This window comes from Lactuca sativa, chromosome 6 (assembly GCF_002870075.4).
Source record: "Lactuca sativa cultivar Salinas chromosome 6, Lsat_Salinas_v11, whole genome shotgun sequence".
In the NCBI taxonomy this organism is placed as follows: Eukaryota; Viridiplantae; Streptophyta; class Magnoliopsida; order Asterales; family Asteraceae; genus Lactuca; species Lactuca sativa.
Window position 1 is genome coordinate 146,257,999 of NC_056628.2, and position 17,441 is coordinate 146,275,439.

The 17,441-nt window shown below is 31.9% G+C and overlaps 1 protein-coding gene across 1 annotated transcript; it reads left to right on the forward strand.

Moving 5' to 3' along the window:
• Positions 1 to 2,993: 2,993 nt before the first annotated feature.
• Positions 2,994 to 7,409, forward strand: LOC111890527 (probable lysophospholipase BODYGUARD 1). Its single transcript, XM_023886631.3, has 4 exons — positions 2,994 to 3,891; positions 3,990 to 4,318; positions 4,390 to 4,589; positions 6,788 to 7,409. Exons 1-4 carry the CDS (start codon positions 3,270 to 3,272, stop codon positions 7,113 to 7,115), a joined length of 1,479 nt encoding a protein of 492 aa, XP_023742399.1. The 5' UTR covers positions 2,994 to 3,269; the 3' UTR covers positions 7,116 to 7,409.
• Positions 7,410 to 17,441: the final 10,032 nt, after the last annotated feature.

A 17,441-nucleotide genomic window follows, 5' to 3' on the forward strand; every position in this document is an offset into this window, starting at 1 on the left:
ATCTACATAAACTAAATTATGCCTAAAGGTAACCAACTGATGACATTTACATTCCATACCCTAAATTGATCATACAATTGACAATGCAATGTATTGAAACAAGTATCGAGCTGTGAAATCAATTGGATTCTAGCCTTCGAAAGCAAGAATGGACATGAAATATTCAGTTTTGATACTGAAAATTAAACATGCACATGCAGGTCATGACAAATTATTGGAATATACCTTGTTTCTATGCAACTATAACTATGATCTATGGGAATATAAGTGCATAATCATATATACCTAGGTGGTTTCCTGTGGACATGTTTTTTAATGTTTGTAGATATGACGTAATGCCATTAATGTGAGTTCCATGTGACCAACTACTAAGCAAATAAATATTTTGCCTCCAACAAATATGCCAAGGATACCAACCAATAAAAGAAAAATAGGTGTGTTATAAAGAGTAGATATTTTTTGGTCTTTGGTACCTCTAATTCACCACTCCTCATCAGTGGGTTAAGAGTAGGCCTGACAATGGAGCGGGTTTTGACCCTGATCCGATCCAAACCCTTAACAATTATACGGGTTTGGAGCATAGTTTTTGATCCGTTTACCCGCTAACGACCCGTACCCACTAACCCTTTTATTAAAAGGGTCGGGTATGGATCATCACCGACCCGCCCCATTTATAACCTGCCCCATATAAATTTTAGAATTATACATTTATATTTTTTACTGCCTAAATTTTATTTTAAATTCCAATCGAAAGTCCAAAGAGAAAAGGCCAAAGACTAAACTATTTATACATAGGACTCGGGGACTCAACTTCAAGACTTCCAGTCTTCTCTCAAGAATCATGATGTCATTTCATTTATATTTCATCATGTAAACACCAATTTCATTTATAAATCAATAAATTCATTTATCAACTCGAAGAAAGTTTCTAATTGTTATTCTCTATCAATGCAATCGAGGGTCAAAAACCAATTGGAAGTAACTACAATAATGATTTTAATTCCAATCGAAAGTATTCAAGTACATAATGTGTTTTCTAAAACAACATTTGTTTTATTTAACAAATGTGATTTTATGATTTAAGTAAAATGTGTTTGATTATTCAAAAAACATACGGGTTACGGGGCGGGTTTGGATATCTGTTGATTCGGTGGATAAGGGTATGGGTTTGATTATTCAAAACTCTGTGGGTTATGGAGCGGGTTTGGATCGGGTTTTGGAATTTGTTAAAAGGGTTTGGATCAAGGTCGATTCGCTCCAAACCCGCCCCATTGCCAAGTCTAGTTAAGAGCAGCGGGTTGTGTGGGTTTGATATGTGGCTTTTGTAACCTGATTCCATCAATTTCAACCCATGCAATAACCACTTGTATATTATGATTCTATATTTGTACCATAATAATTTTGTATGTTTTTAAATTAGTTTTATATGATTTTAATATTTTGTAAATTGGATATTTATGATTTTTATTAGTTGTTTTTTTATTAAATTACAAATTGGGTGAGTTAAGTAGTTTGGGAAATAAGGAAGAAAGAAGAAAGGAAAGTTGATGTGGCACCAGGTTAAATGGGTTGGAATCTAGAGTGGGGGGTTAATTCACGCGTGAGATCCTATGTGGCAAACCAACCCACATGTGAACACCATCCTTGACTCCAGTTGGTTGGCTGTGAAGTGGCTGCCAAGGCGCATGAAGATGACTAAGGTGATTGACTAATGGTTATGTCATTTTCCATTTTCTCTCCTTCTCTCTCTCTCTTCCTTTTTGCCCCTTCACTAGCAACCCACCTGCCAATATCATTTCTAGAACCTAGTGAGTTGGTTGTGGAATGCTAAAAGATCTATGTGGCGTTGAGTTGGCTGGTGGTTTGGTTGTGACCACTCCCTACAGCCTTAGAGCATCTCAAATGATTAAGTTATTCTAAAACTTAAAGTTATTGACACATTATCATACTATTAATTTTGATCTCTAAATAAATGACTTCTACAACAGTTAAGTTTATTCTAATAGCTTTTTGTTTCTTTTTTTTTAATTATTTATTTAATAATAAATTAATTAATTTACCCTCATTTATCTAAACTGTTTTATAAAACATCTCACTTAATTAATCCTTTTTTAAAACACAAATTATATAAAATATAAAATACAATTATATTAAGTTTTTATTTATATACTTAAAATATGAAAATTATTATGTTTTAGTTTTAAAAATACAATAAAAACCAAAAATATTATATAATAGTTATAAAATAAAATATATTTAAAATGGAAAAGGTTAAATATAACTTATGATATTATAAAAGAAGCCTACATCGAGATGCTCTTAGTAAATTTCAATAGATCATACATGTTTTTCCCTTTCAAAATGAAAACAAAACCAAAATAGTTAAATAGATAAATATTTATGTAATAGATCAAAATTGCCACTTTAAATCTTATTTTCCGATAATAGTAAATAAACCACACATGGTAAAACGATGTGTTAAAATGTGACTTGGATTTTAGTAACACGATCAAAAACAAAAGTGAATAAACTTGAAAAACGATCTCAAATGGACCTCTCTTGTTATTCTAGGTTTTTATGTATATATGAGTTAAACCTAATAGTTGTTAGGAGTGTTTTTTATCCTACTTAAGGATTCCTAATCGTGGATGTAACTCACATCGATCAAACATGTTAACTTTCTATGCCATTTTTTCCCTTCTTTGCTTGTTTGCTTACTTGCTTCCTTGTGTTATTACTTGCTTACTTGCATAACACGATCCTTAGACTTTGTTGAAAGATTTCGATATAAAATCATATTATGTAATAGATAAAAGTTGTTACTTTTAATTAATTCCTAACCGGCCGGTTTACTCTTCCTGAATACGGAGAAGAAAATGTAGTAGTCATTCGGCGGTTCAACCACCACCAACATTTTCCCTATCCTTCTTCATTTCCCCCCCTCGATTTACGCTTTCATTTATATACCACACACAATCGCTATTTCACACGCTTTCCTCAAAAACCACTGCATGCCTTTTCGCCAGTTGGCTCATAAACACACACACACATACAAATACTCTATAAAATATAGTTTCATTTTTCAATAATTAATATTCCAACCTCCATACCCACTTTCACTATAGCTTCAATCGACTTCGATTACTTCCACATTTCCCCTTTCGTTTTCTAATTCTTTGCAAGCTGCCATTTTTAGTGTTTTTTACCACATGATACTTGCTTTGTAACTCTCGCCTAATCTTTTTCACCCTTATAAATCTATAAAGTTCATGTGGGTGGTGATCATGGCGGAGAGTTTTGCTTTCGTCTCTAATTTCGGTGTGATGGGAAAGACGACGACGGGATCTGTTCTTGGATTCATTGGGAAGTTCGTTAATGGCGTTTTGAGCTTTCTTGTGTTTTCTGTACTTGATGTTCTTGATGTAGTGTTGTGTTATGTTTACAAGATTATTGATTTCTTTATGGAAGATGAATGGAAGCCATGTTATTGTTCTTCACCGAAGGAAACTATCATTAATAGTGGTAACATTTTGGTGTCGGAGAAAGGTGAGGTGGAGAAGATCGTTTGCCTGACGTCGACAAAGTTGCACCTTGAAGAAATCTCCGACACCCTTTATTCCCGGCCGTCGTTGGCGGTGGAGGTGTCCAAGACGACGGTGAAACGTCGGAAGGTTGTGGTTACTTCTGTCAGTAAAACCAAAAACGTCCAGTCACACTCGCCGCCGTTCATGGTGAACAACACCATTGTTGAGATGCTCCAAGAAAAGATCGGTCGACGTCACAAGCCCCACCGTGTTCCACGGTGGTCGGACTGCGATTGTGATACCTGTAACTCGTGGTCGCATTCTTCTTGTAAAGATACTCTTTTTGTTCATATCGGAGGACGAAAAGGTTCGAACTTGATTTCCATTTTCGAATATTGCAATTTCAATCTTCTTGATTTTCTAATTCGTTTGATTGGTGTTATGAACTTATGATCATCATGGCAGATAATGTTAGCGAGAATGTGTTGTTTATTCATGGGTTTATATCATCATCTGCATTTTGGACAGAGACATTGTTTCCAAACTTTTCGAGATCGATCAAATCAAAATACAGGTTATTCGCGATTGATCTTTTAGGGTTTGGGAAAAGCCCGAAGCCACATGATTCTCTTTACACCATGAAAGAGCATTTAGACATGATCGAAAGATCAGTTCTTGAACACAACAAAATCGAATCGTTTCACATCGTCGCTCATTCTCTCGGTTGCATTCTTGCACTCGCACTCGCCGTTAAATACCCGAACTCCGTCAAGTCCCTCACCTTGCTCGCTCCGGTAATAATCAAAATCTTTCGTAAATTCTCAAGTTTTGATCATTTTGTTTAAAGCTTTATGGGTTATGGCAGCCGTATTTTCCGACGCCGAAAGGGGAGGAGGCGACGCAGTATATGATGAGAAAGGTGGCGCCGCGGCAGGTGTGGCCGTTGATTGCTTTCGGAGCGTCGATGGCCGCCTGGTATGAGCATGTTAGCCGGACGATTTGCTTGTTGATCTGCCGGCAACACCGGACATGGGAATTTCTGGCAAAACTCATCACCAGAAACAGGTGAAAATTTTAACTTCTTCTTTGTTGACCGGCGGAGCCGGTCAACGCCACCGCTTTAATGCACTGATGAATTTAGCTTTATGACAGCAGTCCGTCGTCATCACCAAATCTTACTTTTAAATCCTTGAGTAATTAATTTTCAGAAATATATATATAAATAAAATAATAATAAATATTAGATTAAATTAGTAGTTGACAAAATTATACAAATGATTTTCATAGTTGGTAGAAAATATCACTGTAAATATTTTTGGTGATTTTTAGTATGATTGGTCATTTTAAGCTTTAAAACGTATATGGGTCGACCAATTATGTAAATTTTTTTTTTTTTAATTTTTTTTTTAATTTTGATCCCTTTGTATATTTTATTTTTTCCGTTTAATTGTTTTAACCTTTTTGGGCCATATTTCATGAACATGATTATGTTTTGGGACAAAAATTAATATTAATCAAATAGCAATTAATCTTCATTTTATTTCAAATATGGACAAAGACGTTAAAAGTTCTAAGACTAAAACTATAAAAAAAAACTTGTGGGGCCAAAATTATGAAAATTAGCTATAAGGACCAAAAATATATTATACTTTAAAAGTTAAATACATTTACACTTTCATTTTTTTTTTCCTTTAATCCTCATAATATACTTCGGCATCTAATAAATTGTTTGCAAAACTTCAAACGTGTCACAGGACGCATCTGATATTAATAAATGCCCTTTCATAGAAACGGTTAATTAAATTCGGTATTAAAACTTAAAATAGATTTTAAAAGGTTACATTTTTAGAATCTCTTAAATACCATAGACTTAAATGTTAAATAACATTTTGAAAATTCAGCAAGGATACAGAAATTTATTATTGTAGTATTTTATTGAAAAAATATAAATATCATTAATGTAATTGTTTTTTTTATAACATTTACAAATCTTAATTTTTTAAGATATTTTAACTTGTGCACACAAAATGAAACCATTAATATGTAGCTATTTAATGATTTAATGATAAGGCTACATGTTGATCAAAGCGTTGGGCTTCATTCGTTAGATCAATGATGTTTTAGTTTGACTTTTATAATATTGTGACTTAGATTAAAAACTAAACTCACAAGTATAAATACCACTTGCTTGAATCGGTGTCAACGATTTAATGTTATTGCATGACTTTTTTATTTATTTATTTATTATTTTTTTATTCAATTTAATAACTTTTTTGACTTTTTCAAAATAAAGCTTATAAGTGTAATAGAGTATATTATAAGTTTGGTCTTTGGATGGATTTTCACAATTGTTTTGCTAAAAATATGGTTATTTTTTGGAAAAGAAAAAAAAATGTAATAGAAACTTAAAAAAGGAACCAGATATATATAAATAAAAATTATAACTCAAATTGAAAAAATATAAAGAATAAAAAGGTTGGAGCATGATTATAAATATAAATATAAACATATATAGTGAGGACTCAAATGTATAGTTTACTCTATTTTAATTAATTGGTGGACTTAACCTGAAGAAATACTACATATGGATATCAGGATATGGTTAGAGACCGCTTTTCAGAAGTTTAAAAAAATATATGTATTCACTACATTAATAATATGTTAATTCAAAATAAACAGTAACAATTGATTATTTGACAACCGGTATAATATTGTTTATTATGAAATTATAATAATTAGATTTATATATAAATAAATATTTAATTTATTATTTTTAGTGTAAAATTAATGTTTATATGCCTTTTTTTTGTTACTTATTCGTAATTGTTATATAATATTTATACAATATGTGTCCATACAGTTGGGGTAGAATTGACCATTCATCAACTTTTAACATCTATTTTCTTTTAATTTTATTATCACTTAATTTAAATAAGTTTACCAAATTTATTAATAAAATCATTACTTCGCCTTAATCATATATATATATATATATATTCAAACCTAACATTAATCACATTTGTTGCTCGTATTTACTCCCACCTACAGGGATATAGAATATTCAAAGGGACCAAAGCGTAGGCCACATGTTGTTGAGACTAATCCGTTTCTTCATGTGTTTTTGTTTCAAAGAAAATAATACTATTTTCTTTGTTATCATCGAACATTAAACAAATAAAATATTCCAAATTCAACAAGTTAGAAATTAATACATTCAACTACAATCTCATGATCAATATATATGTATTTGATTTTTTACACAGGATTAGGACATATTTGATCGATGGATTTTGTTGTCACACACATAATGCTGCATGGCATACCCTACACAACGTTATATGTGGTACAGCTGCAAAGATGGGAGGATACTTAGATACAGTGCAAAACCAGTTGAATTGCAGTGTAAATGTGTTTCATGGTGAAGATGATGAACTTATTCCTGTTGAATGTAGCGAACATGTCAAGAACAAAGTTCCTAGAGCAAATGTTAAGGTAATAAAGAAGAAAGATCATCTCACCATTGTTGTTGGACGTCAAGAAGCCTTTGCTAGAGAACTTGAGCATATCTGGAAAAATGCAAAAACCAGATAGAGGTTTAGTTTGCCCATAAAACATTTGATTTGATGGTTTCTTTCTCAATTATATATCTTCATAGAAGAACAAACTAAAGGGTTTTCAACTCAAAATTAAGGCTATATATTTATGCCCATAAAAATAATGGATCGTGATATATAGTTCCATCCAAATCAAGAAATGGATGAATCAATACTAGTAGTATATAATTTGGTTAGGTTTTTTTTTTCTTAATTATTGTCTCTGATGTATCGATCTCTTATTTGGGTTTTCAATCGAAGTTTGTTAATTTAAAAATATTTTTAGTATTCATTATTATTATTATTTTATTTTATGACTGAGTTGTTTGATACGCTTCTTATGGGTCTGTTAAGACGTTAATTAAGTATGATTTTATCAAATTCATATTATTTGATAGTACAATTAGAACCTTCTGATTGTGTCTAATGGTTTTTGATGTGTTTCTTATTAGGTGTGATAAGAGATTAAACATGACTTAGTTAAGTCTTAACTCATTCAGCAACTATTAAATAAATTTTGACACATAATCTTTAATTAATTCTAGTATAATTTAATGTCAAAATAAAATCATTTTTATTTTGATGCAAAGTATATATATATATATATATATATATATATATATATATATATATATATATATATATATATATATATATATATATATATATATATATATATATATATTATTGTATTAGTGTAGACTTTTAGATTTTTGATAGATATGAGATTTAATGAGCACAACCATATAGATGGTGATTCATCAATACTTCCTTAAATGTTTCTTGCTTGCATTAATGAGTACTTTCATGCTATTTTTAGTTAGAAACAACTTTTTGGTCCAAATCGGGAAAGTGTTCTTGTTCAGTTGATCCAATCTTGAATCTTCTTTCGCTTATCAAGATTTAAGGGAAATTTGAATTCAAAAGAATTGGCAGAATATAAAATGAATTTCAGTCACATTATTTTCTTTATATTTCATTAAAAAAAGTTAGAAGGTAAATTATGTTAGAGAAAAATGTACTTGTGTTTATGAGGAGAGTTTCGTTTTTAATAAAAAAATTTAACGACGAAATTTTTTAAATAATATATTAATATGGATTTTGAAGGAATCCCTTTTCTACTGGGTTGGCAACCAAACACACCTTCATGTAAAAGAGTTCCGAGATTATATTTTCGTTCGGATTCTGCAAACCAAAATTCCTTTGTCAAATTTGTCAATTTGGGTCAAAGTTGAGTTTTCACAATCTTTTTAGCTTTTTAGTTAGGATGGAGTTTTTTTTTTTTATAATTATAAAATATTACCCAATTTTAAATATTATACGAGAAACAAAACAAACACACATACGTAATGTAAAGAACAAGACGAACAAAAAGTAACAAAATAAAAACCCAAGAAGGATATGAAGACGACACATGTGGTGGTGCCCAATATTAGGAGTGACGATGGGTTTGTTCCAAATTAAGAGGCGCAGGCTTTAATGACCGCAAACTAAGTTGCATATATATTAATTATTTGAAAAGAAATTAAATTGGTTATTCAAATATCATATGAGAAGTCCCCCATCATAAACACAATTAATTTGTTGCATGACACTTGTTCATACATTTATCTTTTCTTGTTTGATATCGACTTATGAAATGGAGGGGGTATTCTACTTTAGTAGCACACTGTCGGCAATTTTGAAGTCATAATGGTCTAAATGCATATATCAAGGTCTCTATATGCAAATATTTGTATAAAATGCTCTTTTCGTATTTATATTGACATTGTTAGAACTAGATGAAAAAGTTATGTTCCTAAGAAAGTAAATATTATGATTTGGAGAGCTATTTTGGATTGGTTACCTACTAGAAAGAATTTGTTAATAGGAATATCGATTTTGGTTCTAGTTATTGTTCTTCTTATGGGGTCTTTATTGAAAGGACTAGACATTTTTTCTTCTCTCGTGACATTGTTTTTTAGTGGTGAAATGTGTCGATTGCTGGCTTGATTTATTTATACCTGATTTTGATCAAATTATTTTATGTTCTTTCAAATGTTGAATTGTCCCTATGTGAACTCTGAATCCAAGGTTTTTCATAATGAATCTGTTATATAGAAAATTATTTTATGTTCTTTGTAATTGTTTTGTTTTTGATTTGTTTCTTTCTAGTCTCCTAATAATATTCTAACACTAAAAAAAGATTGACATTCTAAGTGTTTCTCTCCCATACTTTTATGTAACTTTTAGTTGTCATTTGGTCTTTCCTACTTGCTAGTTTTGTATTTAAAGCATCCTTCGTTCTAAAAACAATCAGTGTACTTTATGAATCCATTTACATTAGATTATGTATAATATTTGAATGTGATGTGTATAATTTGCATATTTTTTATGAGATTGTATTTGTTTATGTTTAAATAATGCACTTTATTAGTATGTGTTAACAAAATTTAAAATCCATGTCTATTTGTGTGAACAAAATCGTTTTATCATTAGTTGTAAAACACTTGGTTTGGGTTTTCTTAAAAACAATAAAAATGACAATAATGTAGAAATTAAGTTTGAATCATGGCAAACATGAAGTGAAGAAAATTTAAGATGAGGAACATAGAAATAAAAGCTCAAAAGTTCCATTATATTAATCTTAATTAATTTTTTTTGGAAACGGTATATATATATATATATATATATATATATATATATATATATATATATATATATATATATATATATATATATATATATATATATATATATATATATATATATATATATATATATATATATATATATATATATATATATTATTAGAGGGCATTCACACATAGCAAGGAACTAGATGAAGGACCAAAAGACAAAGTACATAACAGTTTAGAAATTACAAATCAAAAAATAAAGATTTTAACCACTCCTTCCAATTACAAATATCATTCTTATCCCTATGTTTCAACCAGTAAAAGGCCATAAACTTTATACTATCACTCACTTAAATTGTTGAAATACACTCCATTTGAAAAAGACGTTTATTTCTAAATGATGAAAGGTGCACTAAGTTATAAGATATAAATGGAAATAATACTCTTGACCAAATATTAAACAAGTTAAGCTTTTTCAAAGGGAAATTATGAGAATTTTCTTCATCGGTATTTGGTCTTTAAATAATGATGATGAGAAAGAAGTGTTGATGAATTATGGAAATAGAAGGTGTTTGCATTTATTTATTTATTTATTATTTTTTTTAAAGTTTTCCTTCAAATGACGTTGAGGAATGTGTAACAGTAAGTTGTCACTAAAAAGTATGTATAATAGAATATAAAAAGTATTTATCGGTGAAGATATGGTGGTTGGTGAGAAAAAATGATTGTGAGGATGAATGAAAAGTGGCAAATAAATGTTCAATATTTGACCATTGATATTGAAAATATCATCCATTTGCTAAAATGAGCTTGTGGAACAATGTTCCCTTTAATGGAAAATTCCATTTCGGTTAAGGTTAGGGAAATTCTATTAAATAAGTTTCTTGTGAAATTTAACATTTGTTGTCTTTTTGATGACATGGAAGTGGAAGGCTTCTACTCTCGATAATGATCAACATCTCATGAAGATGAGCTTCTGGTCCTTGGTACCAATCAACATTCTCATGATAGGCTTCCGGTCTTTGGACGAGGTGCAAAAATTTTCCTACTTGCATAGAAGGTCCATAATCAAGGTTTTTCTGTGATTTTGGTCCCTGATGCACTTAAAAGGTCAATTATACTCTTTTCATTTCTTTTTTCTGCAGCTGTTGTATTTGGTCGGCGCCGGAAGTAATTCATCGTTTCCTCCTCCTCATTCATAATTTCCTACATCAATAAATCCATATGCGTGGAAAATCAGTAATTTGATTTAGAATTGCCTTCTCTTAATAAAAAAAACTAATTGGGTAATTGGTTGTATCAGTCCTTTGTACAACTGCGTTCAACAAGTGGAGAGGTATCAGAAAATCTGCGGTGCGACATCGACACTGATGATTGTTGCAGGAGCCATCTAAAGTCGTTGATTGATTAATCGCACTCCATGTTAGGGCTTTATATCAATCCTATCGGTGCGAGGAAACAATTTCTTCTCTAATCAACAATTTTCTTATTTCGTTTGCATTTGCGTTTACGTTTAGGTTTTGGATTGATTCATTTTGTGTTGGTTTCTGTGTTGGTCGGATCTTGAATAAACACACAAATTGTCAAATATTTTCATTCCTTTTTCTTATCTTCTTTCTCGTATGAGTTTCAGAAAAATTAATTTGGTTGAACAAGAATTGAGATATCTGAAATGTTCGATTTGGTGAATTTAAGTTTGATTGAAACTACTTAAGGCAGATTGCATATGACAGAGTGTTGATGTATTTGTTTTTGTAATTTCTGGTAATCTAATGAAGATGAAGACTGAAACAGAGGTGAGTTTTGCAGGTTGAAGTGCAGAGTAAGGATGGAGACAGCAATGTCGATGGTAGGAAGGAGATGAGAGAGAGAGAGAGAGAAAGAGAGAGAGAGAGAGAGAGAGAGAGAGAGAGAGAAATACATAGATAGATGGATATAGAGAGAGACAAAGAAAGGATGAAAGTCAAAGAGAGAGAGGGAGGAAGGGAGAGGGGGGTTACGGGTGAGGGATGGGTGGGCAGATTTTTTTTATTTTTTTAATTGTAAACGTATTAATATAGATTTTAAAAAATAGAACAAAGAAATGAAAATGGTAAAATAATCTTTTCAAGTTGTTCAGAGACTAAAAACATGAAAAAAAAAAAACCTTAATTTTGGTACTTCTATGCAAGTTGGAATGTTTTTGGACCACATCCAATGTTTTTTTGAATACCATAGGGACCAATCTTGCAGTTTTGTCTTTTTAAAATCAATTTAATCTTAGCTGTTAAAATAATGTTTTATTAGATAATGGAAAATCCCAGCTTTCAAAAACATTAATTTTGTTTAACATTTGATATTACAAACTCATGGGGATGTGAACTCGCGTATATCAACTCATAAGTAAAAGCTCACCCAATATAGCTAATAAAACACAATGGCCAAAAGGTCAAAACTATCAAGAGTTGAACCTCTAAAGGATCCCTAGTGGCATACACCCGAGACACACATGAAAATAATATGTATGGAAATTCTTGTGAGACATATAAGGTTAGGACTCATATATATATATATATATATATATATATATATATATATATATATATATATATATATATATAGTGACAACCCGAATTTTTTTGCCTTGTAAGTCCAGCCATTCAATTCAACCGAGAGTCAGACTCGTTTCTACTATCAATTAGCATGGTTAAGGATCATTTTAAGGGTTCTAAGCTCAGTACATTCAAGCATTGCGTATAAGATTGAGTTGCTTAGGTTCTTCGCGTTGAAATCAAGTCGAACACTCCATCAAAGAGAGTGTACGACCGTACACATGGGTGTACGGTCGTACACCCATCATGACCGTACACCCTTGCCCATATATAGAGCATTCCTCCATTTCTAGTCATTTCTCACATTTCCAAGTCCAGAAAATCGATTCTCTCTCTAGTATCATCGAGTTCTTCATCCTAGATCTTCAAAAACGTAAATGTTTCTTCCATCTTTGAGTTGTTATCCTTCTTAATCATGAATCACCCTTTGATTTCATCCATGAAAATCAACTTTTTTGGTAGATCTTCAAGATCTTCATCTTTCACCAAGAACACCAAGAACACACACTTGTTCTTGGTGGCCGTGAACCCTCCTTCAAGCCTCCAAATCGTAAGTATCCTTCCCCTATGCTTAGTACACGTTAGGATCTCTTGTTAAACACCTTACGAACGACATGTAGCTGGAACAAAAGGAGTGTACAGCCGTACACCCTTGCATGGATGTACACCCCTCAAAACACCCCAAAAGGGCCTCCAAAGTGACAATCTAGTTCATATTCTTGATGAGCAATCGACCCACTAGCTTTCCCATTGTTCAAAGACCCTCTTATGCATATTTGACCATGAGTGTGCGGCCGTACACTCCATGGCCATACACCCATAGCCGTACAAACCAAGTTGTGGCCGTATACACCCCTTTGATGAATCACATATGATTCTTGTTGGATTAGTGTCTAAGTCCATAACTATTTTGGTATGTACTTGAACTGATTATGAGCATGGTCCTTTTGGGTTGCCTTCACCATAACAATATGTAGGATGAATTAAGGATAGAAAGGTTTAATTATGATTTATTAATATATTATGAGAATAATATATTAAATGAGAAATCATATTGTTTAATTAATATTAGTCAAGAATTAATAAAGAATTAATTTTGTGGCTAAAAGAGATTAATTAAACTTTGGGGACTGGATTTGTAAGTATAAGATAATTGCAATTGGGCTATGGATTGCCTAAATAATATAGGTTGGACGAATTCTATGGGAAACCCATAAAGAATTCGTCCAAGGGATATGTTAAAGGAGTTCATGGGCTACTTAGGGCTTAAGCAGCCAGATTAGGGTTTCCTAGTTGTAAACCCTAATAGTCTACATGTATATAAAGGCCCTCTATGCACCAAAAACGTGGCTAACTGATTCCTTAGGGTTTCTAGACGTTTTTGGGTGCCTCCTCTCTTCTCCTTCTTCATCTTGTTGCTTAGTGGTGTTTGTGACTCCATTAGAGGTGCAACACCTGAGGCACTAAGCTTTCTGAAGCTAAAGATTGACTGTTATTGCTATATAACAATCTAAGGTCAGATCTAAACCCTATTTTATGTTAATATGATTAATTGTATGCTAGATCTAGGGCTTATAGCTTTGGATATTCAATTGCATGTTCATTAGACAAACTAGATCCAAAAGCTATTAGGGTTTGCATGTACACCATAGGAATGCTGCATTGCTCGAAACCCATCAGTGGTATCAAAGCGTAGGGCTGTTTGTTAGTGAATTTGATGCTATAATGGATTATTCTTGCTTAAAAATCGAAAATTAGGGTTTCTGGGGGCTGGACTCGCCGAGTCCATGGTGAACTCGACGAGTCCATGCTTGACTCGGCGAGTCAGCTGGTCAGAAAGAGGTAATTTCGGGATTCTGTGCTCCTTTGGCTGTGGGATAGTTACCAAAACGTTTTTTATTGATATAAATCAGATTTTTATGATATTGGATGATTATCCTTTCCAAAATAAAAGATAACTTCATATTAATTAAATAATTATTTCCTTATATGATAAACTTTAATTATTTAAATTATTTGGTGAATTATCTTGCAAGAAATTGGACTAGGTCAAAATTAGATAATTGCCTTATTTGAATTTTGTGATCTAGAATGTTCTTGATATAGTTTGGAAAAGTTTCAAATTAACCCTTTAGGTTTCATAGTTTAAATTTGAGCATAATAGTTTTAGTTTTGAAATATAAATAGTTGAACCATAATGTTTTGAAATGTTCAAAACTTGCCCTCAAGTTTTGGAATTTAAAATTTAATTAGAAGTTTAATATTGTAATGTTAAATTCTAAAACCCTAGTACTTTGAAAAGTTCAAATTACACCCTTATGTTTTTATTAATTAATTAAAGTGTATAATTAAAAGAGATTTAATAAAACATAAAGTTTTGGCTTACATTTAATTAAATTAAAAGTATAATTTATTAAATTATACCACCTAGTATTTTAAAAGTGTAAAATACACCCTATATATATATATATATGTAACATTAAAAGTCTATATATATATATATATATATATATATATATATATATATATATATATATATGAGTAAAAGTCAGTCTTACCGTTAGTAGGTCTCATTCACGAAGCTGGTCTATAAGGGGTGTTTAAGGAAATTGCCTATAAAATGGCGATTGAATGGGTATCCACTCTTACCCACCGCACTCTTAACTAGTGGAGGGTCGTTAGCCGAATGGGTATGATAGGACAGAAACCTTCCATTATAAGTATAATGAAGTACAAAGTAACTAAATGCTTTTACAAATTCCCAAATCATAGTTACTTTAGGAAAAATGTGAAATTGTATGCTAATCCATGGAATGACACTTTGTACCCTTTCCGAGATGTTAGTGGAGCGTGTGTGGTTAACCGACACACTAATTTGGGGTTGGCATAAGTGGCGAAGGGTGGCTCGATGTTTTTCATAGATCAATGGAGCGTGTGTGGCTAACTGACACATTGATTAGGTGATAGTAGCATTGAGTAAACCACATGATTCATATGGTTATTCACACCTTATTTGTGATCCTCGGCATCCCAGTAACAAATAGAAGGGTATAATCAAGATTTAAACATGCCATTGAAAAGTTCAATGAATCTCAAAAGATATAGGAGTTTCAATTCATTTAAAACTTAAACTTCCTTTTCGTTTTTCATGGTGGAAATTGGTAAATCGTCATTTACCTACCTTCAAATATTCTGCAACTAGATTACAGCATCCCTCTTTTAGGTTGTAGAATATTGTGTTGGATCCTAGCCTTAATAACTCATTTGGGTGTTTTATTAAGGACTCAATCAACTTAACTTGAATTTTCTCCCATTTTGTAGATGTCTGATTCTTACAATGGTCTTCCCAAATCCTTTGGAACAAGCTTTCCAAATGAAGATGACGTTCCGAGATACGATCAAGGAAATGAGAGTCATGCTTCACTTCCTCTACCTCCTCCAATTGTTCTCCCTGACCCACAAGTTCAAAGGCTTGAAAAGTTCAAGCTCACTCAAGCCCTTTTTGCAAGTAAACACGAAGATGGGAAACCTGTGTGTGCACACGTCTTAGAGATGAAGTCACACATTGATAGATTAAGCATGTTGGGTGTCGAGATTTCAAGTGAGTTGGTTGTTGACTGGGTTCTTCAGTCACTTCCTGAATCATATAGTGAGTTCGTAAGAGAGTACTATATAATGGACCACGATGTGACCCTCATTGATCTCACCTATTTGCTTATAGCTGCTGAATCAACAATGATTTGGCGTGCTGGTCAAGCAAATTTGTCTGGTGAATCAAACTCCCAAACTTCAATGGACGTTGGCAACATAGGAAGTCCAGAAAAGACTAAGCATGAGATTGTCCCATGTGTTGTGCCAAAGGAGTCTATTTGCTTTTATTTCCAAAGAGAAGGGGCATTGGAGACGAAGCTGCCCTATTTACCTGAGAGATCTAAGAGATGGGAGAGTCAAGACGTATGGCTCTACTTCAGGTAAAATCCATTATCTAACTCTTTTAAGTTCCTATTCTAGATTCTTATACATGATGTGATAAGATTACATTTTGATGTTTTGTAGGATCGAAGAAAAGAGAGGAAGCTTAAGGGAAGAAGTGAGCTGAATCTAACCATGAAGAAATGGATTTCGATCGCATTGCTTGAAGATTAGATTCTTGAGCTACTACTTGGAGTTAGAATAGATTGCTAAGAAATATGTAATAACATAGTTTTTCAATTGAATTGCATTGTAAGGACAAATTTCTTTCCGCAATAAAATGAATTCTGATTTTATCTTATTTATTTATCATTGCAATGGCGTGTATGAAAAATTGATGTTTGAAGGTTTCTATTATTAGCAATAATGGATTTAATTCTTAATTATGTTAGTTGTGGAAATGTCGAGAATTTACCAAATAGGGAGAGTTTCTCATCATCCAAGTTTCAATTGGACAGAAACTTGGAATCATACAACTTGGTAGTGTGATGAATGAGAAACTTTATAATTGGAAATTCAAGACTAATTCATTGACAAAGAGTCAAGTGAAGGACTAGGAGATCGAGTTCACAATGTTGTGTATCGATCAAGTCCACCACAAGAGTGATAAAAATATTCGTCATGATTTACTAAAGCTTAGTAAATATGATTATACTTATAAGATTAAGTGTAACTCTGAGTTAATTGAAAAGGTTTTCATGAATGGCAGAACGAATAAGCAGAATCAAGAAGGCAGAAAGATAAAAGTTTATCTATTCTAAGAAGAAGGGAGAATAACTTTTATTATGTTTTATGATAGGTCTTAATGATTAAGAGCCATGTCTCAATTGATCCTCTAAGTGAATATTAGTGCAATTGCATGTATAAGAAGAGGAATTGAGAATTATAGGAATGGTTAAATCAAAAAGTCAATCATACTTCGTTCCAATATCAAGTCTTATACTCCAAGATTGTGAATTGAGTGACAAAGGCTTAAGAAGGTTTATAACACTCAACAAATGTGGAATTTGGAAAAGTTTTATTATTCTTGCACATTTGAAATTGGTAATTTGTGTTGTCTTGTATAAGACAAAGACCAACTAGGACCTATTATGTGAAGTGTTTTGTCTTGATAATAACTACACTAACTCTTGAATATTTGTT

Coding starts and splice junctions, on each gene's coding strand:
- LOC111890527 (XM_023886631.3), top strand. CDS start 3,270: ATGTGGGTGGTGATCATGGCGGAGAGTTTTGCTTTCGTCTCTAATTTC. Junction 3,892..3,989: donor TCATATCGGAGGACGAAAAG/GTTCGAACTTGA, acceptor TCATCATGGCAG/ATAATGTTAGCGAGAATGTG. Junction 4,590..6,787: donor AAACTCATCACCAGAAACAG/GTGAAAATTTTA, acceptor TTTTTTACACAG/GATTAGGACATATTTGATCG.